The sequence below is a fragment of the Saccopteryx bilineata genome, chromosome 3 (genome assembly GCF_036850765.1).
Source record: "Saccopteryx bilineata isolate mSacBil1 chromosome 3, mSacBil1_pri_phased_curated, whole genome shotgun sequence".
NCBI classification, from domain to species: Eukaryota; Metazoa; Chordata; class Mammalia; order Chiroptera; family Emballonuridae; genus Saccopteryx; species Saccopteryx bilineata.
This window is the reverse complement of record NC_089492.1, coordinates 3839058-3864057: the sequence shown is the minus strand read 5'-3', so window position 1 is coordinate 3864057 and position 25000 is coordinate 3839058. Positions and strand designations below refer to the sequence as shown.

General features: G+C 57.8%; 1 protein-coding gene across 1 annotated transcript in view; it reads right to left on the bottom strand.

The window, feature by feature from the left end:
• COL22A1 (collagen type XXII alpha 1 chain) overlaps positions 1 to 25000 on the bottom strand; it is a gene marked incomplete at its 5' end in the record, with an annotated part of 208790 nt that overhangs the window by 90271 nt on the left and 93519 nt on the right. The window contains 6 exons of the mRNA XM_066266381.1: positions 313 to 366; positions 1348 to 1401; positions 2758 to 2811; positions 3477 to 3530; positions 12451 to 12504; positions 23173 to 23226. Of these exons, the coding sequence (XP_066122478.1) occupies positions 313 to 366; positions 1348 to 1401; positions 2758 to 2811; positions 3477 to 3530; positions 12451 to 12504; positions 23173 to 23226 (324 nt within the window). The remainder of the gene's footprint in view (positions 1 to 312; positions 367 to 1347; positions 1402 to 2757; positions 2812 to 3476; positions 3531 to 12450; positions 12505 to 23172; positions 23227 to 25000) is intronic.

Sequence of the window (25000 nt, the reverse complement as noted above, 5' to 3'; positions counted from 1 at the left end):
CAGGGGGAGGAGACCAGGACCCAGACGGAGAGAGGAGCCTCTCCCACGGCTCCAGGGGCCTCCCTGGGCCCGAGGGGCCGCTGGTCCCCTTGCAGCTCAGCTCTGTCCTCCAGGTGTTGGGACCGTCCGTGGCTGCTGTTGCCGTGGTGTGCCACCGTCCGGTCCGGCCGGAGCCCTTTCTACCACTCCCAGCTGTTTCTGGACCTGACCCCAGTGACCCTGACTCTGCCCCCTCTGTCAGATGGGGTCACCAACAGCCCCAGATGTGCCATGCAGACTAACAAGGGCGATGGGGGAGGGGCGCGTCCATACCCTCAGGCCGGGCGTCCCTGGCCGGCCGTCCTCGCCTCTGTCTCCGGGCTGTCCCTGCAAGGAAGGCACCCACAGTCACCAGGCGGCCGTGCCAGGCAGGCACCTGCTGCGTTGCGGGTGAGGCAGTGAGCTCCTGTGCTCTGGGGGCCTTTGCCCGGCACGCTGCGTGACCTCGGTGACCAGCAGCGGGTCATACCCGCTGCCCAGTGCCGTGAGCCTCGGCTCTGCCTGTACTCCATAAAAAGTAACCAAGTCGAAACAGCGCTCTCTGCTCTTACCGAGAGGCTTAGAGTAAGACCTACAGTACTCTAATGTTTCTGGAATACAGAGTACGCAGTCAGCGTTACTTTTTGTCTTAACCTACAACAGAAAAGGATGGGGGGGTGTTTACATTAACTGCCTTTGGGAACCCTTAATTTGTACAATTAAGCTACATCCGTTCTGATTCTGTCATTAAAAATTGAGTTCCTAAGTCTGCCCGTTGAAGAGCACGGTGATTTCCCCCGATATTCAGAAACTCCCTTTCCAGGGCCGTGGAATTGCCTGTTCGGGCTGGACGTTCGCTCTAAAAAGAATTAAGTTCATTTCTTAAAAACAGGCCTTGTGGAGTTTTTGTATCTGTTCATTTGAAGTTTGCAAACCTCATTTCTGCCTCCCAATTTGATGATATTTTTTAAACCACTGATTCTTTTCTTAACGATCCTACGCTAGTGATTCCCACCAGAATATTTTTAAAATTGAAGTCTCTTATTCTGCAAGGAAGGGTCTCTGAAAGTTTTTCCTCCTTGCAAAGTAAATAAATTACACATTTCTAACGGGCTGGTTAAAGCCCGCAGCTCCCAACCTCTTTTCCCGAGCTTCCCAAGGAGAAGTCGAGAAGCTGCCCGCACCTGACCTGGGAACTCCAAACCCTCTGAGTCCCGATCCAGGCTTTGCAATCCACTTATTTCAGAATTCCTCAGCAGCCAAGAATCTTCTTGCTTCTGCACTTTGGGTTCCCAAAGGCAGGGCCCCCCGCCCCTCGAGGACACCTACCTTGGGCCCAGGCAGGCCTGGGGGTCCGCTCAGCCCATCCTTTCCAGGTGGCCCCTGGCCCGAGAGAGAGAAGCAGAGGGGAGTGAGAGGCGGCTGGGAGCCCCTGTGTCCGGCCGTTTCCAGCCGGGAGCCGACAGCAGTCCGGGGTCTCCCTGCCTTCAGCCGAGGCCTGTCCCCAGCGTTCTGGGGACTCTGTGGGTCCTCCTGACACACTCGGTCCTGACAGGGAGGATCACTGCGCTCCGGGCGAGGCTGGGGTGCCCGTGGCCTGGGCACGTGTGTGGACGGGAGGGGCAGGACGGCCGGCTGGCCCTGGCTCTGATGGGCCCGTCCCTCCCTCCAGTCTCCACAGGACCCCCCTGTCCACTCCCTGACCCCTGCCATCACTGTCCTCACACGGCTATCCTCCTTCCCGACTGTCCTTTAAAAATTCACAAGCTCCATGTCCCTGTGTTTAATACCAGACACCTCCTCCACCGCACCCTCAGGACATGGCCAGGACGGGGTCACTGCAGCTGTCGCACGTGAGGAGATGCAGCCTCCACAAGGCCTAGTGACTTGCTCTGGGTCCTGCTGTCAGTAACAGGGACCCACGGGGTTACACCCCGACATCCTGGCTCTATACTGGGCCCCTCCCACCGCCCCGGAGTGACCTTTTCTTTCACTTTCCCTGCGCACAAACACCCCTCCCCGCCCCTGACAGACAAAGAAAACCCTCTCCTAGCAGGGCACTGTTATCACGGTGGCAGCTGTGAGTGCTTTCAAAGTTTATATTTTGTATATATAATATATATATAAGCCCAGTGATTCTGCCCAGAAATCCCCCTGCCACCCAGCTTAACAATTCTAGCATCTGTCTTAGCAGAGGAAATTTCTCCACATGGGAATTGATAAAACAAAACGACCTCAGGGAAAAAGGAAAAAGACGCGTATGTCCACATTCCCCAGACCCCGCAGCTCAGGAGTGAGGACCCGTCAGGAGAAGGACAGGACAGACTCTGCCGTGTCCTGGAAGGGCCACTTCTCATGTCCCTAACCCCGTCACTCTGTCACCTCTGCAGGCATCCCCTGTGGTCAAGAAATCACCCTTCAAACAGCACAGGGCTCTGGAACTCGCCCTTAGGGGACGAGAGTAAGTGCTGTGGGCCCGGGGAGAGGGTGCCCCTCCCACCCAGCGGCTGGCCCAGGGGCGAGCAGTCCCGGGGGATGGAGCACGTGCAGCGCACCCAGGAGGAGGAGGTCAGGGTGAGCACCGTGGTCCCGCTGCCGGGGAGGGCGGGGCGCAGAGCCCCCAGCGGGGAGGGCGGGGCGCAGAGCCCCCAGCTCCGGGAGCGGCCCCAGCGGGGGGGGGGGGGGACAGGTTCCGGCACGAGGTACTGGGGAACAGGGGTGTGGAGGTGGGGTGCTCACCGCCTGCCCCGGGTGTCCAGGTTTCCCGGGGAAGCCGATCTCTCCGGGTAAGCCCTGCAAAGGGAGCCACAGGGGCCGTCAGTCTGACCTCTGCAGAGAGCCTCTCTCCCACCCCCTTTCCTGCAGCAGGAGCAGGCCCAGCCTCTGGCTGCGAGGAGGGCCCCCAGGTATGGCTACACCCCGGGGCCACCGGGCCGTCCCTCATGCAGGCCACCGCGACAGGCAGAGTCATCACACCTCTCGGGCTGGCGAGCCGAGGGCTTGTCTGGTCTGCATTGCGGCCACCATCACTTCCATCCCTTCCTGGTGGGACAGGGTGGGACAGGGAGGACCACCTCCCCCTGCAGAATGCCCTCTGGGCCTGCCTCACCCAGAGCCCCTCCTCCCCTGCCCACAGCACCATTTTGCCAGCTCTGCCTGGACTGGGGAAAGGGAAACGGTGACCATACCAACCCGGGCTCTCTCGTAAGACACCCCAGGGGACACGCCCAGACTAATGGGCCTCCTCCGACATGTCTCTAGAAGCAGCCAAGCAGCGTGCCACACGAGCTCAAGTGACACCCTCATCTACGGGGTGCCCGGTCTGGAGAGCCCCAGGCCCGGAGGGGCGGCAGGTCAGGTATCCGGGTGTGTCAGCTACACACGAAGACGTCCCCGGTGCCCAGGGGCCATGGAACCTCCCTAAGAGCCCAGTAAGAGAAAGTCAAAGGCAGTCTTACCGGGGGGCCCCCAGGTCCAGAGGGGCCGGGGACGCCAGGTGGTCCGGGGGGGCCCTGCAAAGATAGAGCATGCAGCAGGTTACGGGTGTGTGGTTGCCGGCTCCTGGTGACGCTGACCTTTGAGAAAGGGGGAGGGGAGGGGACACGGTGATGGGGTGAGGCTTCAGCCCTTTTGTAATTTGTTGTTGCTGTTAAGCAAAAAGAGAAAATAGATCTGATGTAAAATTTATAAAATGTTAACATGTCCTATTGGGGTAACGGGGATATAAACTTATATGATCTACCCTGCTATATAGTTTCACTATTTGAACGTTAAAGAGAAACAGGTATGTGCATCTCTGCACACACATAGTGGAAAACCCGTCATCAAAGATCTTCTAGAGCAGGCAACAACTTCCCAAACACTGTCAGCCTTGAGGGACCCCGGGTGAGTGACCAGCCCCCGGCCAGAACGTCCCTCTCTCTGCCCCTGCCATCCGGGGCCCCACAGGACTGCTGGCAGACAGGCCTCTGGGCTCGGTGGGCTCCGCATTCCCTCCAGATACGCCCTCCTTCCTCACCTCCCTTTCCCGAAGTCACCACCTCTGTCTGAAATGGCCTCCCGTTCCCCCGAGTGGAATGACTGCACCCTCCTCCACGCTCAAGCCCAGCGAGACGGCGCTCACCGGACTCACGCGCCCTCAGAGGCGGAGGCGCCTCTTGTTCCCTCTGCGTCTGGCGTCACACGGTGACACTCCCAGGGCTGGGCACAGAGCAGGCGCTCAGCTCAGTGTCTGAACAAGTCCACGGAATCCAACAGAGAGCTAGGGGAGGGCTGCGCCTTCAGAGAGCACACTGTCACATCACCACTGGAGGGCGATAAATACCTAAAAATGGCAAAGGCTGCCGCTGCTGTGGACCGCTCCCTGTTTCTCCCTCTGGGGGCACACGTGAGGCACCAGGGGCGCAGAAAGGGACCAGAACCTCAGAGTGGCAGCTGGACCTCGTTTCTCTGTAGCTCACTCAGCCCTGGAGAGTCCATGGAGGCAGCGTCGACTTGTGCCCAAAGACGTGCTTTGAGCTGGAGCCGCAACAGAGGAGCCAGACAGGGCTGGACAGGGGGTGGCCGGGACAGGTACCAATGCAGGGGTCCCCCTGGTAGGTGAGGGGGCAGAGGGCACCAAGGAAGGCTCCTGGCCTCACCTCTGTTGTCACTCAGCCACACGCCGCCCACATGCCACTCCCACTCAGCTCTGCTCCCCTCTCCCGGCAAAGCCACGTCCCTGCGGGTAGCACAGGGCCACCTTCCAGAAGGTGACATCCCCCCCCCCACACACACACACACATTTAGTTTTTTTTATTTTGGAAATAATATTAGCCTTAAAAAAAAAAGTTGCTAAACCGGGATTCACTGTATTATGCAAGATGTCTTACGTAGCCTTTGCCAATCTTCCTCGTTAGCATATTTCCTGACCATGGTAAATGTGTGGAAACCAGGAAATTAACGCCGACCTGAGAACCTCACGCCCAACTGAAGGCCTCACTTGAATTTTTCCAGTTGTCCCCCTGAGGCCCGTTTTCTGGTCCACGGTGCATTCCAGTACATCGCATGCTGCATTGAGTTGTGCTCGCTTCTCACTCCTCTCCACCTGCGGGAATTCCCCGGGCTTTCCCTGCCTTTCCTGACTTCAACAATTAGGAAAACAAAAATTACTGGCTAGTAATTGTGTAAAATGTCCTTCAATTTATGTTTGCTTAATGATTTCTTTTGTGTGTGTGTGTGTGTGACACAGAGACAGAGAGGGACAGAGAGAGGGACAGATAGGGACAGACAGACAGGAAGGCAGAGATGAGAAGCATCAATTCTTTGTTGAGGCATCTTTGTTCATTGATTGCTTTCTCATATGTGCCTTGACGGGGTGGGGGTGAGAGGGCTACAGCAGAGCAAGTGACCCCTTGCTCAATCCAGCAACCTTTGGGCTCAAGCCAGCAACCATGGGGTCATGTCTATGACCTCGCGCTCAAGCTGGTGAGCCCATGCTCAAGCTGGCGACCTCAGAGTTTCGAATCTGGGTCCTCTGTGTCCCAGTTCGACACTCTATCCACTGTGCCACCGCCTGGGCAGGTGCCTAACAATTTCTTATAATTAAAATCAGCCTTGCATTTTTGCAGAATACCACATATATGTGAGCTTATAGCCTTTTGAGTACATTGTATCAGGAGGCACCAAATATTGATTTAACTAATTAAAATGAGGTTCACTTTGATCATGTTTTTAAACATAGAAACTAAATATAACGGGGTGACATTGATGAATAAGCGCACACAGGTTTCAGGCGAACATCCCTACAGCATGTGAACTGTTGATTGTGCTGTGGGCCCACCACCCAGAGTCACATCAGTTCCCCTCACCGTGACATCTTCATGTCAACGTGACCTCCGGGGTTCTCACAGAACCCCCGTCCCACAAAGCTCGTCCGAGGCCCCTTCTCCCCACACACAGCCCCCCCTTCTGGCTGCTCAGGCAGTTTCTCTTCCTCCCTCCTCACCTTCCACCATGGGTGCCCTCAGACGCTCTGTGCTGTGTCACAGCGGCTGTTCATGACTCCGACCTCCCTTCCCCTTCCCCCACCATTCTCCTGCAAATTCTGGCAGGCTGCTGTTTGCTTGTCCCAGAGTTCCACAGCAGGTCAGAGCGGACATAGCTTCGGTCATCATCTACTGGAAATTAAACCCCCCTTCACAACAAGAATGAAAACCGAGGCCCAGAGAGGGCAAGGGCTCCACCTGAGCTCACACAGCCGTCCCCTCCGGTGGATCCTGAATGGTCAGCTCCTGAGGAGCCTGTCCTAACAGCAGGCACACAGGCCCCTCATCTGGTCTCTGAGATACAGGTCCGGACACGCCCGAGGGGGCGGTGACCTTGGAAACACTCCCTAACTAACACTCGCCTGGTGGAGAGCCACCACGTCTGGGAAATATCCAACTCTACGCGCCACCTTAACTGCTGAAACTGCTATGATCACGAGGGTACAAGGGGGCTGTGAGGGAAGGAACAGCCCACCCCCAGTCAGGGTCTGCTCAGCACTGCCGCTCACGTAGTCCACACGCCCACGAGGAGCTGCGACTCGGGGAAAATTAACTGATATCAGACAGAGCTGCTGTCCAGACACAACGGCCCCGATCCCTCCTCCGTGACCCCCCTTCTCCGCCCTCGTGAACCGTCCACACAGCACTCGGCCTGGGGACCGGGGTCTCACGCCCTCCTGTCACAGCCTGCTCCACCCTGGAACACCACTGCCCTGTAGGATGTGGGACGAGAACCCGGGGCTCACACAGGCTCGAGGACGGAGTCTGCCTTCCGTAGGACCCAGGGCACTCGGCTCACGGCCACGCGCCCGGGAGGGAGCCGGCGACCGTCTGCTCGTCTGACGCTGTGAGCTCAGGGACTAGAGCAGAATCCTGCGCAGCAGCGACCCAGCAGGTGCGGCAGCCATCACAGGAGGGAGAAGACGCTGGAATCAGGTCCAAACAGCTGTCGGACAGGCAGCCGCTTCCAGGGGGGCCAGACAGGCTGCGGCCAGCTGCCTGCGGAGCCCTCTGCAGTTGGCGGGGAGCTTCTGGCAAGTCCGGTGGAAGGACAGCTGAGCCTGCAGGTGACACGACTTTCCCCAGCACCGCGGGCCCTCCAGGAGGCCTGTCCATCTCCCAGGAAGCGAGGTCCCGGAGGGCGTAGCAGAGGGCGGGGAGCACAGGGCCCAGCCCGGGGGAGGGGGCCTGTGGCCACAGCGGGAGCGAGGGACAGGCGGCAGACAGGCCCCGGCGGCCGAGGGCACCAATGGGCTTCTCCCCCTTCCAGCTCTTCTGCAGGAAACCGAACCACGCCGACGACCTGGTCTCCAAGCTCAGGACGATGCACAGGACAGAGGATTTAAGGACTTCAGCCTGGCCTTCTGCGGGGTTCAGTGTCTTCCTCCCAGACCAGGGCTCCACGGGGTAGGACCACGAGAGTCTGGATTCCTGAACGCTGGTTGCCCAGCCCGGGCCTGGCCCACCCTCCTGGGACACAGGACGCCCTCTGTAAGCATCGGTTTGGTCACAAAGTGCCATTTCTTCAACTGGGGAACCTTTGACCTCAACCGGGGTTCTGTCCAAGAGCAAAATGCCCTGTCTGCTATTTTAGCACTTGGATTAAGGATGAGACATTAGAAGGCTGCTGCCTGACCAGGCCATGGCGCAGTGGATAAAGCATTAACCTGGGACACTGAGGACCAAGGTTTGAAACCCCAAGGTCACTGGCTTGAGCATGGGCTCATCCAGCTAGAGCGTGGGATCAAAGACATGACCCCATGGTCGCTGGCTTGAGCCCACAAGTTGTTGGCATGAAGCCCTAAGGTCGCTGGCTTCAAGCCCAAGGTCGCTGGCTTGAGCAAGTGGTCACAGGTTCACCTGGAGGCCCCTGGTCAAGGCACACATAAGAAATCAATCAATGAACTAAGGTGCCACAACTATGAGTTGATGCTTCTCATTTCTCTCCCTTCTTTTCTGTCCCTGTCTGTCCTTCTCTCTGTCTCTCTGTCTTGCTCACTAAACATAAATAGATAAATTAGAAGGGCATTTTACACTGTAACTATTGGATTATTCTTAGTATTAGTGTAGCAGTGATAGCACAAGGAAATGAAAAAGAAATAGTTTAAGACAGTCCAAGTCAAATGCCGGGTCACCTCACGACAGCCACACGGACCTGGGCAAGGACGTCGCCTCTCAGCGCCCCGGCCTGCCCGACTGCAGTCCGGGTTAACGAAGGGGCGCGCCCCAGCCCTGCCCGGGGGAGGCTTCCACCGCCCTGACTCATGCTCCTCTCTCACTCATAAACATATTTTTAAAAAACCCAACCAACCTGATTATTCACGAGACTGACAAATTAGCCAAAAGTTGTAAATGTTAATCACAAAATAATGACGATTTTAATTATTACTAATGAAAACAGCCCAAGTACTGACTCCACTTATTAATGAGCCCATCAGTCTCATGCCTTAATGAAGCAATATTTGATCTTCCTAATGTGACAGTGGCCCAAAGGCTGTTTAACGTGATTAGTACTGATAAGCATGAATTGTACATGTCCAGTTGACCTCATCATCATCAATAAATGAGTGGCACGTAGTTATTCGGGATAGCCACTCTCTTCCAACCGGGGCCGACCCGTGCGGTGGGCAGGGAAGACGGGGGTTTGACTCCCACAGGTTAGCATGGCAACGTGCCCCCCGTGCGGCTAGGAGACGCCTGCTCTCGGGGGAAGCCGTTCATGGCTGTTGAGTCCCCGCTTCCCCCTGCACTGTGGCTCCCTGGGTACAAACAGGATGTTGGTGTCTCTGTGGAGGGCCAGGTCTGCAAGCCCACCCAGCCCTCTGGGGCCAGCCCCTGCCTAGCCGTGCTCCCACCAACTAGAGGGGCTTCATCCGTCCAGATGGCAGCACCACGCAGCACGGCCTTCGCAGACCATCTTTCCTAAAAGGCTGCCAGGACCCAGAGTCACCATCTACGACCTCACGAATGTGCCTATTTATCCTAACGCATTCTGGCCGGTGACATTTTCCATCTTCCAAAAACGGGGCCGCAAGACCGTCTCCAGGACGGGGCGGCTGCCGGGACAGTTCCCGCCCACGAGGCGGCTGGCTGGCTCTCCCCACCCCACGCAGAGCGGGCGAAACCCTGCGCTGGTCTCTTTAGAGTGGACGGGGGACAGGCACGCTGTCCTCCGGGCGGTTATGAAGAACAGACGCGGGCGTACAGGGGAGACGAAGGACGAGTCCAGCGACAGCAGAAACACAGACACGCATCTCCCTGCCTCCTCCTGGTCGGAGCAAAACGTGTTGTCACGCAGAGTCTGCTGCTCGAGGACCAGCCCTGGTCAGCAGGTCAGCGCAGGGGCCCTCGGTGGGGCCCGCGAGGCTCCCGCTCTCCGGGACCAGAGCTCTGACCGCCCTCTCCCAGGACTCCGCGCATCAGAGCATCCTGCTCTGTCTCTAGCTCCTTCTGCGCCACCAACATGAGGCTCCTCTGGGCATGGCTAAGAGCTGCTTAGAGGCCGTGCCCCAGGGCTAGGGACGCTTAGTCAACGCTTGTTGGATCAACCCCTCGATGGACAAACACGCAGATGGCAAGCCGGAGAGAACCTCAGCCAGGCCCAGGAAACGGGGCTGGGCAGCCATGTCAGAGGAACAGCAGATTAGAGCAGACGGACACACAGCCACCGGACCAAGATCAGCCTCTCAGTCCAGGCGTAGCCCGTCGGGTGGGACACCCCACAGGCCCGGCCCCGCCTGGCTCTGCACCACAGAGGGGCCTGAACACCCCCGGGTGCCCGTTCCTGGCCTGGCCCCTGCCCCTGGGAGCCCGGCCGGCCGGCCTTGTTCCTGCAGCATCCGGCTCCGTGCCCGGCACTCCGTGTGGATCTGCTGAGCGAAAGTGACCTCAACATTTTAGATGAAAGAAGGAAGTGCGTTCTCTGAGGTCGCAGACAGAGGGCAGGGCAGACTGCGCTCAGAGCAATCTGACGGAGCGGCCGGGCGGCCGAGCGTGGGGACTCGTGAGCTCACTGACCCACGCTGGAAAGGGGGTAATGAGACGTGCGGACCCCCCGTCTCACTCAGCACCCACACGCTGCCACGTGTGCGGAATATTTACAGCAGTGGTCCCCAACCCCTGTCCGCGGCCCATTCGGTACCGGTCCGCAGAGAAAGAATAAATAACTTACATTATTTCTGTTTTATTTATATTTAAGTGTGAACGATGTTTTATTTTTTAAAAATGACCAGATTCCGGCCCTGGCCGGTTGGCTCAGCGGTAGAGCGTCGGCCTGGCGTGCGGGGGACCGGGGTTCGATTCCCAGCCAGGGCACATAGGAGAAGCGCCCATTTGCTTCTCCACCCCCCCTCCTCCTTCCTCTCTGTCTCTCTCTTCCCCTCCCGCAGCCGAGGCTCCATTGGAGCAAAGATGGCCCGGGCGCTGGGGATGGCTCCTTGGACTCTGCCCCAGGCGCTAGAGTGGCTCTGGTTGTGGCAGAGTGACGCCCCGGAGGGGCAGAGCATCGCCCCCTGGTGGGCAGAGCGTCGCCCCTGGTGGGCGTGCCGGGTGGATCCCGGTCGGGCGCATGCGGGAGTCTGACTGTCTCTCCCTGTTTCCAGCTTCAGAAAAATACAAAAAAAAAAAAAAAAATGACCAGATTCCCTCTGTTACATCCATCTAAGACTCACTCTTGACGCTTGTCTCGGTCACGTGATACATTTTATCCATCCCACCCTAAAGGCCAGTCCGTGAAAATATTTTCTGACATTAAACTGGTCCGTGGCCCCAAAAAGGTTGGGGACCACTGCTTTAGAGGACGGTGAGTTAGGACGGATCCCCATTCCCCTCTTCCCCGCTCGCGCCTGACCCAAATGCACGGTGCTCAAAAGGACTCGGGGACTGCGTGCATGGTGGCCATCGCTCGCTGGGACACGATGTGGGTTTGGAAGTGCACTTGGCAGTGTCTCCTGGGCGGGCCCAGCAGTGCCTGACAGCTGGTGTGGCCACCACGACGGAGGTGTCCCCGGCTAGGTGGGTTGCTACAGCCAGATGGAAGAGCCCGTCAGTGACTGGGCGTCACCTGCTGGCTGCCACTCCCTCCAGGGGGACAGGGACAGCCCCCTCTCCTCATGCTCACCAGGCCTTGGGGCCTCAGCACCTGCGTCTCACCCCTGCTCTTTCTCTGACTCCTTTTCGATTATCATGAACACATGACGAGACTGAAGTTCAGAAGATGAAGTAACGTGTTGATGACGCCCAGCCGGAAAGTGGCGGGGGCTGGGGTGTGAGCCCGGTCACTCTGACTCTGTGACTCACCCGGGTGGCCTCCCCAGGAAGGGACCGGTCCGAATGGAAGGCGGGGGTCAGGGCGCGGGGTGAACTTCGGTGCAGGAGGCACAGGGGAAAGGGCAGGGAAGGCGGAACCCCAGGCGAGGCCCGAGCTGCCCGCACTAAGGTGGAACTCACAGGGACGCACAATTTACACAGCAGGGGTGCTGAGAGTACCCAGGGGCAGTGGCCTGGGGACCTGCTAGGCAGCTGGTGGCCCTGACCATGGCTCTACACCCGGGTCAGTCTCGCCCATCTGTGAAATGGGGATGGTGACCTGGGGGCTGCCCACTGGCAGGGTGGCTGTGGGGGCCCCTAGGGGGACTGCTGGTGATGGCCCATGTGGAAGGGCGTGGGGGCAGCGTGCTGGGAGGAGCACAGGCCAGAAGCAGGTTACACCAGGGCTGAGCCTGCCAGACCGGTGAGGGTTAGGGGAGGGGGAGGGCGGACATCAGGGAGTGAGACCATGTCCGCCTGGGAACACAGGCTTGGTGATCGGGACCCCAACCCCATCACGGTGCAGAAGGGGCACTGAGGCCCGGAGGGGAGGGGACGTGGCAGTGTCCCCATGTGTCAGAGTCAGATGAGAGCGGTACTGGTGTCCCTTGGTCCTGCAGTAGTGACCACCCTTTCGAGTGTGCCGGCCCTTCTGATTCTGAAACCACCGTCCAGCCGCCCCTGCTTGGGGCTGTGCCATGCGGCCTCCCCCGGGGCCTGCCCACGCCTGCACACAAACCACTAACCCACCCTGCCCTGCGGGGAGACACCCTCACCTCTGCCTCCCTAGCTGTGTGCTCTGCACCGGTGGACACCTGGTCCTGGGCCCCCCCATGTCTCCACCGTTTCCTGTAACCCTGACCGTCACATGCCTGCCCTCCTCTGGACCTAAATCCTCCGGGAGAGTGACCAGTGGGCATTCTCCCAGCACAGGAGTGGAAGGACAGAGGGACAAGGGACGTAGGGAGGATGAATGACCTAGTGAGTATTCTTCTTAATACTCTGAGGAGGTGGCCATACACGGCTCTGGTCACCAGGCCGAGGACTGCCACCTGGTCATTCATCTCATCAGACAGCACCGTTTCTACAGGAACGTTACCTGTGGTCCCAGCGGTCCGGGGGTTCCAGGTGGGCCCACCTCGCCTTTCTTGCCCTACGTGCAGAGAGAGAAGGCAAGGTTAGCCGGCGGGAGACAGGCAGGGCCCCAGAACAAGTGGCAGTCTCGGTCTTTATTTCTGCCTCTTGGTGACCAGCCTGTCCCCTGGGGGGCCCCACAGAGAAGCAGCATGGGATTCGGGGAAAGGCTCCAGCTGGGGGGAGGGGTCGAGGAGCTTCGGCTGTGGGTCCCGGCTCTGGGCCTTAGAGGATCTTGGCCCACGTTCAGCCTCAAATCCAAAAGGACCCGGAAGGTGCCTGAGAAAAGCCTCCTGTCCTGTCCTCTGCCACCCAGTGCCTTTCCCGGAAGGTCCCCAACCTGGCCAGAGGGGAATCTTTCCAGAGGCATTTTATGCGTCAGCAAGCTGCACACACACACACGCACACACACGCATGCACGCACACATGCACACACACACGCACACACGTGCACACACACACGCACACACACATATACACACACGCACACACACACATATACACACACGCACACACATGCACACACGCACACACACACGCACACACGTGCACACACACATATACACACACGCACACACATGCACACACACACACGCACGCACACACACATATACACACGCGCGCACACACGCACACAGCCCTCTCCCCCTTTCCCATTCTCTCCCTCACAAACTGTAACTATCTTTCCCTCTGCTGGTGAACTCTCCTTTTCTTCGCTCAGCCACGCCCCCTGGGTGCGCCCAGAGCAGCCCAGGGAGCCCTCCAAGCTTGCTTGCGGACGGCTGGGGCCACGGCCACGGAGCTCTCACCAGGAGGATGAGTCACGGTGCGCTTGCTGGGGCCTACTCAAGGGCGGAATGTCACCCGACCCTTTGCGGTCAGAATCCATTCTCTCAGCTTTACTCGAGGGGCAGGGTCCCAGGGCTGCACAGGAGGGACAGCGGAGCTGGCAGGAAACACTCTCTAGAGAGTTTCAGGTCCTGCGCTCTCTGCGTCTCACCAGCCTGACTCAGGGGCACCGCGGGGCCGAGCCCGGCCTCTGCCCGTGAGGACTGTGTTTCCAGTGAGGCCGATGTGGCAGTACAGTCCCAACACGGGAGGAACAGAATGGAGGGGCACGCAGAGGCACCGGGACGCTCCCTGCCTGAGGTGTGGGGGGAACTCCCTGCAGGAGCAGGTGCAAAGGCAACAATGGAAGAAGGAGGAAGTGCCTCCCTGGGGAGGGGGCACAGGGCACAGGGCACAGAGTGGGCAAGCACTCAGAGGCAGACGGGATGGACATCGGCGAAGCATCTGTGTGACCCAGGGTGAAAGGCGGTAGGACCGGGGTGAGGCTGACGAGGTCGGCAGGGGTCAGGCAGGGCCTGCGTGCCCTGGACCGCGGGGAGCCACCCAGGAGGTCAAGGACCTTGAGTCCAATCTGTGTGGACTCTGGCTGCAGCAGGAAGGATGGGGTGACCCAGGAGGCTACTCAAACTAGCTCTCAAGGCCCACGGCCTTCCCACCATCGCCCCTCGCCCAGGCCACTGCGGGGCCTCCCAGCCTGCCTCCCACTCCACACATGGCCACACAATCACCCCCACCGGCAGCCGGGATTATATCCTACAACCTAGCTCAGGCCACACCCCCTCTGCTGACAATGCGCATCGCTGCTTGAACGGCCTCTCACCATCTTTCCACGACCGCCTCTGGCCACCTGCCCTCTCGCGTCCTTGCTCCCCTCCCCTACTGCGGCCATGGGCCCCCCTCCGTCACCTCGAGTGTGGCAGACACTCTCACACCCCACGGTCTTTCCCCTGGCCAGCCCTCCTGTCTGCGTGCCGGGTCCCCGGTGTCCCCAACGGTCCCGACCCCAACGTCTCCTCAGGCCAGCGTAGCTGAGACAGCACGCGGTCCGCCATGCGGTCCCCGCAGCCCGCTCTGCTGTCCTGTATGTCACCGCCCCATGTGCTGTTGACGTGTGCACGCGGGAGTGGCCGGCCTGTCCCTAGCGGATGCAAGACTCCTGCCAACAGGGCTGGCCCTGTTCCTGTCACTGTGGCGCCCACGGGCCCAGAACAGTGCCCGCCATGGGGGGAAACACAATGCATGTTTCTGAGCTGGACAAATGCATCGTCCCTTTGAGACCAGGGTGCTCCTGAGCCAGGACGATGTGGCGGGAACGGCAGGGAGAGGTGACACCAGTGGCATACAGGGGGAGAGACACAACTCAGACGTTTGCTGACTGTAGAGAGAGTGAGCGGCCTGCTTGAGGACTCTCGCGTCCTCAGCCCTGAGCCAGGGAGCACGCCAGCCAGGGCCGGGCAGAGAGGTCCAGGCCAGAAGGAGACTGCTGAGCTGTCAGGTAAAATTCAAGATGTGGTCGCAGGCACCGTCAGGCGGGGGCCCAGCCTGGAGGCTTTGTGTCCCTGTCCCGTCTGATCCCCCTCTGACTGGCGTCAATGCTGGGGAACCCACCACGGAGAGCTGACAGCCCTCGGCTTCCCGGTCTGGGGGACAGAGGCCAGACATCGTCAGTGCCCAATCCAGACAGACACCCGCGGGCTTCCAGGACATTTCACAGGGAGTGCCAGCTATTTCCACGATGATGAAGCCGCTTTCCCTCAGGGCCAGTGAGCGTCCTCCTGAATCATCCCCAGAATTCGGAACCCAGGCCAGCAAGGTGACCGGCTGGAAGGCAGGCTGGGTGACAAGAGGGACTGGCCCATTGGGAGGTGGGCGGGGACGGAGCAGAGGGAAGAGAAGGGCTGCGAAGGTCAGGGTCGTGACGGAGCAGAATTATTTTTTGAGTGCCACCTGGGCTGGGGACATGACGGGTTCCCCCGTCACATGGTCCAGTGCCTCCTGAGGTGGCGCGAGGGCTCAGCAGCTCCCCGGCTCCCCGGCTGGTGCGGGCACCTTATGTAAGAGCATTACTAATGCTCCGTAAGCACCTCAGACGGTAGAGGAATTTATAGAAGCCACAGAGTCAGGACGAAAGTCAAAAGATATGATCTGGAAAAGGAGACACGGGGTAGGCAGGGCGGTGCGGTGGGAAGGAGGGAAGTGTCAGGAATGCTCCCAGAGAAGCAGGCATCCCCAGCGCTGGGCTTCAGAAACAGGGTGGCAGGGGCCCAGAGGAAGGACAGTGTCAGAAATAAGTGATCACGGCAGTGACACAAGCAGCCCTGCCCCCAGGAAAGGCACAGTCTTCCATGGCTCATGCAGGAAGGGGCTTTTCCCAGGTAGACATAAGGGTGGCACGTCTGGCCAGCTCCAGCCCCTGCGCCGTGCCCAGTGCCCGCTGCTTGCAGCCACCCACCAGAGCATGTCCTGCTCACGTGCCCAGTTCTCTCCCCCGCCCCACTCTTCTGGAAGGACCTGTGCTAGCAAGTTATCTTCCCGAAGGACGAGAGAAACTGCCCAAGTCACTGTCCACCTCTAATGCAGTCAGAGGCTCCTCCTTATTTAAGAAACACCACGTCTGAGCAGTTCTGAGTGGCAGCTGCCAGGCACTGTGGTTCTAGCGTGCGCCCAGTGGCCAGGGTCATGTTCTCACCCCGAAGCAGCAGCTCCAGTGGGCTGTTGAGACTGGCCCCCCAACACCCCCTCAGCAACTTTGCTACATTGCGTCTCTCTCTGTGATCCTTCTCCTCTACCTCGATTTGTCAAAATCATATCCCAGTCCAGTGCCTCCTCTTCCAGGAAGCCCCAGCAATCAGGAGGAATAATGGCAAGATGTGGCAAAAACATACCTGAGCTATACATTCCCCAGTGCCCCCCAAGAGCTACCGGGTCAGACCTGCCAGGGTGGGGAGAAGCTCGAAGTGAGCTTCACTGCAATCAAAGGAGTTCACTGGGTGCTGTTACCCTTGCCCTGCAGCTCTGCAAACACGGAGTTCTAAGTCCCAGGCAGATGGGGAGGGCAAACCAGTCAACTCGCTGAGTGTTGGTTTTCTCATGTGGAAAATTATAATCATTGTAATTATCTGAAAAGACAGTAGTAGAAGAAATAACTCATACTTGAAGAAGTGATTTATAAAGCATAATAAAGCATCATGCAGATGGAACAGATAATTATGAGAATGAGGAGAAGGATGGCAGTGATGGTAACAAAGATATTCAAGCAGCAGGACTCGGGGTCCCCATAGGGGGCAACAGACCACGCGTCAGCAGATCTGCGTCACCACTGCTGCCTCCTAGTAACGTTGTGGAGGTCACATGAGAGGGTGCTCACAGGTGCTCAGCAAGGACCTGATGTCAGGGAATGTGTACCAGTGGTGGTGGTGGCAATGGTGGTGGTGGTGGTGGTGGTGGTGATGGTAATAGTGGTGGTGATGGTGGTGGTGATGGTGATGGTGATGGTGGTGGTGATGGTGATGGTGGTGGTGGTGATGGTGATGGTGATGGTGGTGATGGTGATGGTGGTGATGGTGATGGTGGTAGTGATGGTGATGGTGGTGATGGTGATGGTGGTGGTGGTGATGGTGATGTTGGTGATGGTGATGGTGGTGATGGTGATGGTGATGGTGGTGATGGTGATGGTGGTAGTGATGGTGATGGTGGTGGTGGTGATGGTGATGGTGATGGTGGTGATGGTGATGGTGGTGGTGATGGTGATGGTGGTGGTGGTGATGGTGATGGTGATGGTGGTGATGGTGATGGTGGTGATGGTGATGGTGGTAGTGATGGTGATGGTGGTGATGGTGATGGTGGTGGTGATGGTGATGTTGGTGATGGTGATGGTGGTGATGGTGATGGTGGTGATGGTGATGGTGGTAGTGATGGTGATGGTGGTGGTGGTGATGGTGATGGTGATGGTGGTGATGGTGATGGTGGTGATGGTGATGGTGGTAGTGATGGTGATGGTGGTGATGGTGATGGTGGTGGTGGTGATGGTGATGTTGGTGATGGTGGTGGTGGTGATGGTGATGTTGGTGATGGTGATGGTGGTGATGGTGATGGTGATGGTGGTGATGGTGATGGTGGTAGTGATGGTGATGGTGGTGATGGTGGTGGTGGTGATGGTGATGTTGGTGATGGTGATGGTGGTGATGGTGATGGTGATGGTGGTAGTGATGGTGATGGTGGTGGTGGTGATGGTGATGGTAATGGTGATGGTGGTGGTGATGGTGATGGTGGTGGTGGTGATGGTGGTGGAGATGGTGATGGTGGTGGTGGTGATGGTGGTGATGGTGGTGATGGTGGTGATGGTGATAGTGATGGTGATGATGGTGATGGTGATGATGGTAATGGTGGTGATGGTGATGGTGGTGGTGATGGTGGTGATGATGGTGGTAGTGATAGTGATGGTGATGGAGATGGTGATGGTGATGGTAATGGTGGCGATGGTGGTGATGGTAATGGTGGTGGTGATGGTGGTAGTGATAGTGATGGTGATGGAGATGGTGGTGGTGATGATGGTGGTTGTGGTGGTGGTGAGGAAGGAGCTCTAGTAATGGCTGTAGCTAGTTAGGGAACTGCATTCTGGACATACAATTGGCTGTAGGAGTTTGAGAACTGCTGGCCAGGGCAAGTTTTGAGGCAATAAAGAATTACTAACAATAAGCCTGTTTGTCATTTTTCTTTTAAATTGCTACCCAACACAATAACTGGGTAAGTGTTTGTAATTTATCATGAGGGCAAATAATTCAAGCCACTCGGAACGCCAGGATGCTGAGCGGAACTGATATTTCCAACGCCGCCTGTCTGCCCGAGGAGAAGAGGAGCCTATAAATTCTAACAGCGACTCCTCCCCAGCCAGGACGCACTAACACAGCCGTGCGAGGGGCCAGGAACGGGGAAAAGGATTGCTTGTGCAAGTGATTCTAATCCGTGCCGTATGGTCTGTTGCTCAGTTCCTGTTCTCCACGCCTCCAAATGTCAAACACAATTATTTTCTACGGGTTAGAGCCGAAACCAGGTGCTGTCCTCACATAAACCCTGGCCCTGCGCCACGGAATGAATCAAACAGTAGCCTGCGATCCAGACGAGGCCGTTACCATCTGGTCGTGCGGGCAAAGGCAAGGGAAGAGGTCTTAGAAATTGTAAAGGAAAGCAAATTCATCCCCGCTGCCACTGGCAAAAGGCTCCTCCCCTTGGGTCCACGAGAAGTCAGAGCTGATGGGCCCGGACGCTTCCAGCAAGCTGAGACCCTCAGCTGCCAGGACAGCAGCCTGAGATTCAAGCCGTGGGGTTCCAGCCCATCCCACGGAGCAGGCACTGTCACCTGTGAAGGGGTCCTCAGCCCCTCCACGGCATCCACTGCAAGGCTTGTTAAGGTCCAGTTCAGAATGCTGGTGTTCCGTAGACACACACACACACACACACACACACGCACACGCCCCATCCTGAAGCACAAACAGTGAAGGGTCCGGAGCCAGGCCGAGCTGAGTGTTAATCCTCGCCCCACCATTTACAGTCTGTACGACAAGGGTAATTTGATTTACACCTCCCAGGCTTGGTTTTCTCATTTGCAGAAAGGGATTATCGCTGTCACCCCTCATCAGATCCTTGTGAGACTTCAGCGACAAACGTGAGTGCACTCCATTTCCTGGCTGGACGCCTGTCGAGCATCCAGGCACTTCCTTCCTTTCTACCTCCCGTTGGTTCTACACCTGTGTAGATAGATTCCGGTTTGTGTGTGTGTGTGTGTGTGTGTGTGTGTTCTTTTAAAATACGTCCCCAAAGCAACGGACACAATCAGGCACACCAGGAGACATGCGGGGACCACTCTATGTTTAGGAAGAAGGGGAGCATCAGGGTTGACAGGGACCACAACAGTTCCCAACAACTAAAGAGAGAGACGGGAAACCGGAAGAGACGGAGAAAGTGACCAAAGGAACCGAAGAGACTGTCACCGGCTTGTGGGATGGAGCAGTGACAAAGGCCGAGTAGCCATGACCAGGGAGGTGACTTCCTCTTTCTGGACATGAAATTTCTCCCGGTCAATCTCAGGGACCCTCCCCCACCTCCGTCACGATGGTCCTATAGCTTTGATATTCCAAATTTTACATTAACTTTAAATGTCTGACAATACAGAATTATCTTTAAAATATTTTCCTTTCTCTCTCTCTCCTCTCTCTCTCTCTCTCTCTCTCTCTCTCTTTTGTCCAAAGAAGAGGAAAGAAGCTATCCAGGCTGACCGAGGTGGGACTCAGCACCACAGACCAAGGTCAAAGCAAAACTAAGACAAAGGTTCTCTTCTTTAAAACTGGACATTCCATGTTGGAGGTCAGAACACCCAGGTGGCCAGAGGCCCAATTCTTGGTCCTGAACTTCCCCAACCACCTGATCATGTATGTGGGCTGCGCGGGGAGAGGCACTCACATGTGACTCATGTTTGCACGCTAATGGTGTCTGATGCTTGTGAATGCGTTGCACATTCGTGTACTCTGATACGTATTGTTTATACACTTCACGTGTGCATAACTATGTCTATACATCTGGTCACGTGAGGCCCTCTGCTGTGTGTGGCAGGCACAAAAGTAAAGAGCGTCCTCACGGTCGCATTTCCTCATGGAGAAGACAAAAGTACATGCGTCCCCAGGTCAGGACACCATCAGGCAAGTTCGCCTCAGAAAACTAAATTAAATATGCTGGTGGGACGGGAAGAGGCCGTCTATTTCGGGTAGGTGACAAGGGCATGGCTGGGTTTTGGGGGGAGAAAATCAACCTCCTGGAAGCTGTTGAGTGTTCAGGTGCCTCCGTGGCCTTGAGCCAGGCTGGCTCTGCTGTGGGCACTCGGGGTCAGAAGGTGCTTAGCCCCCTGAGCGTGTGCCCAGCTCAGACCTGCAGGACATGGGGAGCCCCTTCCCCACCCACCTTCCTCTCAGGCAGGGAGCCCAGCCTGGCAGCCACTGCCTAACATCGTCCAGCCAGCAGGGGGCGCCGGCATCTCCCACCGCTCCCCTGAAGGTGCAGGGGGGCCTGACTCCTGATACCCCCCGACCCCCTCCGCGATGTCATTGTGGAAAAATACCAGCTTCGTCCAAGTGTATTTACCTTGCCGGGGATTACACTGTGTGCCCGTGGCTAATCTCTAAACTAGAGCGTCCACGCCTCTGCCCACCCTGGATTTCAGCCTCAGCTCCCGATTCCCGGGGCCCCGGGCTTCTCGTTGCCTCGCCCCTGCCCTTGGCACAGCCCGAGAGTGTCCAGTGACATGACAGAGCTCTGCAGGGCGGCGCTGCCACTGAAAGCGACGAGGACGAGATGGCAGGTCACCGTGAGGGAGGGAGAGAGAGTTTTGTGTGCGGAAGCCACCCTGACGTGGTTTCCCTGACTCCGCCAGGGGCTCCCGGGATGGCAAGCTGCTTCCGAACCCAAGCTCACATCAAACCCGCCTCCGCTCCGTCTGCCGTTGGTGCAGCCACGGAACCAGCGAAACCCACGGGAAGAAACAAGTCCCGAGTCAGGGAACCGCCAGTGACATCCGAGGGGCCAGGGGTCCCCAAAGACACGGCTGGTCACCGTCGTCCATCCACTAGAGGAAGCAGGACAAGGGGACCCGCGGGGCTGCGGGCAGCCCCTCTCACCTCCCTGCCTGGTGACGCGGCTCCCTCTCCCCCGCCGGGTGCTGGGACCCTCCTGGCATGGGCACCACCTTTCTCCAGTGTCCCCACTGCCTGGCCCAGGCTGGGTGCTCCTCCAGCCTCTGGCATGCTTGGGGCCACCGCCCTTGCTCTTCTGGTCACTGTGGTCATCACCTAATGGGTCTCTTTCCCCTGCAGTCTCTTCTCAACACAGTGGCCTCCCAGGTGCATTCAGTCTGCAAGCCGGGCCACGCCTCTTCTGCACCCCAGCGGGGGGTAGAGGCAGGCATCCCCATGGTGGGGGGAGAGGCGGGCACTCCCATGGTGGGGATAGAGGCGGGCACCCCCGTGGTGGGGGGAGAGGCGGGCACTGGTATAAACTAAACAAGTTGGCCAGTGACTTGATAAGTATTGAGACAGGTTTGGGGGGGGGGGTCCATGGTGGTTCATTTCACTCTTTTCTCCACTTTTGTATACGTTGAAGTTGTCCACAATAAAATATTTTTGGAAACATCCACTACCTCCACATTTCACGGGCAGGAAAAGGCACAATCCTCACTGTGGCCCACAAGGCCCAACATGAGCTGGCCCCCACTTTCTCCGACTTGACCTCCTCCACTGGCCCCTCGCCCGCGCCAGCCACAGGTCTCTGGGCTCAAACACACCGGGCACGCTCTGGCCCCAGGACCCTGGCCCGAGCTGTTCCCGTGGACTGTTACACTCCTTCTTCCCCAGCTCAGCCTGTCCGACTCCCTCAGCCTCCCAAGAAGCTTCTCAGGTGTGGCTTTCTCAGGGGGCACCCAGCACCGTCCACTTCTGTGCTAAATCTTACGGTCATCCCCCGCCCTGCCTGCCAGACGGAAACATCAGGAGGCAGGGATTTTCATTCTTCTCCCGAGGACGTGAGCTCCGCTGACGGAGTGACAGAGTGACAAGGCAGAAGGACAGCGGGGGAGAAAGAGGAAGCCAGGCTGTGGAGACGTCCATCCCTGAGCAGCCACCATCTGAGGCCGTGTCCCCTCAGCGCCCCTGCCCTTCACTGGTAGGTAGGGGCTAGGGGGCACTTTCCTGGGAGTCGGAAGCTCAGTAATGCCACCTACTCCCTGTCCTCCCCTCCCCTCCCCCCTGGTGGCTCCTCTGGGTCGGCCCGTCTCATCCCGCGACACCCTGTCTCGGTGCATTTCTCCAAGGACCCTGGCCCGTGTCAAGGGTGGACCAGGCCATGCCCGCACTGCACGGTGGCTGGTCGCACGCTCAGGAACAAAGGGTGTCTCTGGGGATGACAACGGCCATCCCTGGGGAACACATGGACACTTATTTAGGGGGGGCTAACAGGTCATGGGCAAGGCGGTACAGTCCTCGACAGCAAGCTCCAGGCAAGATGGGGTATGCCCCTCCTTACTAAGACACAATTGGATAACGACGTGGATGAAAGACTCTTCTCCCAGTCACCTCTGCGTGGAGGCACCCTGCTGAGAACTGGGGACACCGTGTCCAGAGTCAGTCCCAGTCTGCGGAGGGGACATTGAGGAGGAGGGCACCTGACCCAGGTGTGCCTCTACAGCCCTCTATCACACGACCCCAGAGCACATGCCCTTAAACCACAGCACCCCTTACAACACACGCCTCGTGGCAGGAGCTGTGCTTACCACTAAACGTGTAAGGTGTGCACAAGCTGCATAGCAAGACAGGTGCTAAATTAAATTAATTGGATCGCCACGAGATATTCTGATATTCAGTAATCATGTGGATGGTTACAGAAGTTCACAGCCTACTGGCAGTTCCCATTGCTTTACCCACTAATTCTTCTCATTCTGTCCTCAAGACTGAGCTCAAACAGCACCTCTTCCAGGAAGCCCTGGCTGCCTCCAGGCTGGGTCAGGTGGCCCGTGCCCGTGTCTCTCGGCACCCGGCTGCAGTCTGCCAGGGTGTGAGTCTCCACGTACACGGCTCAGGGAAGACAACAGACGCGTAACCCGTCTCCCCAGGATCCACGCCAGGCTGAACACCTAGGAGACCCTGAGCCTCGTCTGATGAGTTCAGTCTAAGCCTTTAATCGACTCATCTCCAGGGCGCGAGCTGCCAACATCTCCCCTGCCTGAGCTGCCCCAGTGGAGGTGGGCGGGGCAGAGTGGGTGAGTCAGGGCAGCAGAAAGGAAAGACGGCTTACTTACCCGGAGACCTGGCTGGCCAGCAGGTCCGTCCTTGCCCTCTGGACCCATCAGACCCTTTGTGGGGAGGGGGGGGGAAGAGAAACACGAGACAATGGTAAGTGCAAGGTCCGACACCACAGGGTTTGCTCCGCCCTCACTCTCACTGGGTAGGAAAACACCGCCCCTTTCAATGCGGAAACTGGAAGGTGGGAAGAAACACCTATCCCCTCACATCTCAGAAACTTTGAAACAGGTGCACCTGTCTGATCTAATTAAGTACATTTCACCACCAAGAGGTCGACAACACTGCTCACACACTAATGCCTCGTGTTAGTGCTTTGCAAGAAGTCTGGGGGGGGGGAGAAGCCTCTGGAACCCAAGTGTCTTAGTTCTAAACCCTCTGCTCTTCCCCCCACTCATTGAAAACTGATTGGGGCCAGCAGTGATACGCAAAATAGGATGATCTGCACAAGTAAACACAGTTGTCTAGGAAAGACCGTGTCAGGTAAGCAAGGAACACGGGTGCAGGAAGAGGCCATGCCGGCCTACCTCGCATCCCGCCCCCAGCCCCCAACCACGTCTCCGCGTCTCGGCCTCAGACAGGCCCCTGGGCGTCCCTGAACCTCGGTTACTCATCTCTGGAGTGGGGCTGATCCATCACGCCTACCTGCCGAGTGGCTGGGAGGACCACATGAGGAATGGGCACAAAATCCCTGACACGGCACCCAGACCTCCAGACAGCCCCTGAATTATGCCCAGACGCTGGCACGGAGAACAAGGCACGGAGTGTGAGCGGGCAAAGGCAGCCCTCAGCGTTAGCCGGACTCTATTACCAACGTCCTGGGTGAATTTTGGCCAGAAACTCCCTCTCTGAGTTCCAATGTCCTCATCTCCAATAATTATTTTCACCACACAAATAGCTACTATTGCCAAATTTTGCATAACTATTAAGTGGCTGTATTTAGGTCCAAGGTCTTGTCTCTTACTAACACCACAGAGATGAATATGCAAATGGACAAAGAGCAATGATTACAGGCTTGAACCTCCTTTCTGTTGAGCTCGGGGTACACAGAACAGGAAGACACCCCGACCCCCACAGAAGTGACTGCTCTTTAAGCAGCAGCAAATGCCTTGTACCTGGTCTGCCCACCCGGCCCTCCCCATGACACAAGCAACACTGATACAACCGCTGGAGCCCGTCCCCTCTTGGGAAAAGGACGCCTGCCGGACAGCTCCAGCCCTCGGAGGCAGCAGGAGGCCTGCCGCTTCCTCTCAGAGCGTGGGAGATGTTTCCCTCTCGCTGGCATTGCTGACCACACACCCACAACTTCCATTCTCAACAGAACTCACGGAGCCAGCTTCTCAGTTCGATTCAAACGAATGAATGTTTGGGGAGCAACTGTTTGGGGCGGGTCCTGTGTGAGCTGCTTCTGGGGACTCGGACAGGATGGGAATGACAGTGGGGGCGGGTCCTGGGTGAGGTGCTTCTGGGGACTCGGACAGGATGGGAATGATCATGGTGGGGGCGGGTGCTGTGTGAGCTGCTTCTGGGGACTCGGACAGGATGGGAATGACAGTGGGTGTGGGTCCTGTGTGAGCTGCTTCTGGGGACTCGGACAGGATGGGAATGACAGTGGGTGTGGGTCCTGTGTGAGCTGCTTCTGGGGACTCGGACAGGATGGGAATGATCATGGTGGGGGCGGGTGCTGTGTGAGCTGCTTCTGGGGACTCGGACAGGATGGGAATGACAGTGGGTGTGGGTCCTGTGTGAGCTGCTTCTGGGGACTCGGACAGGATGGGAATGACAGTGGGGGAGGGTCCTGGGTGAGGTGCTTCTGGGGACTCGGAC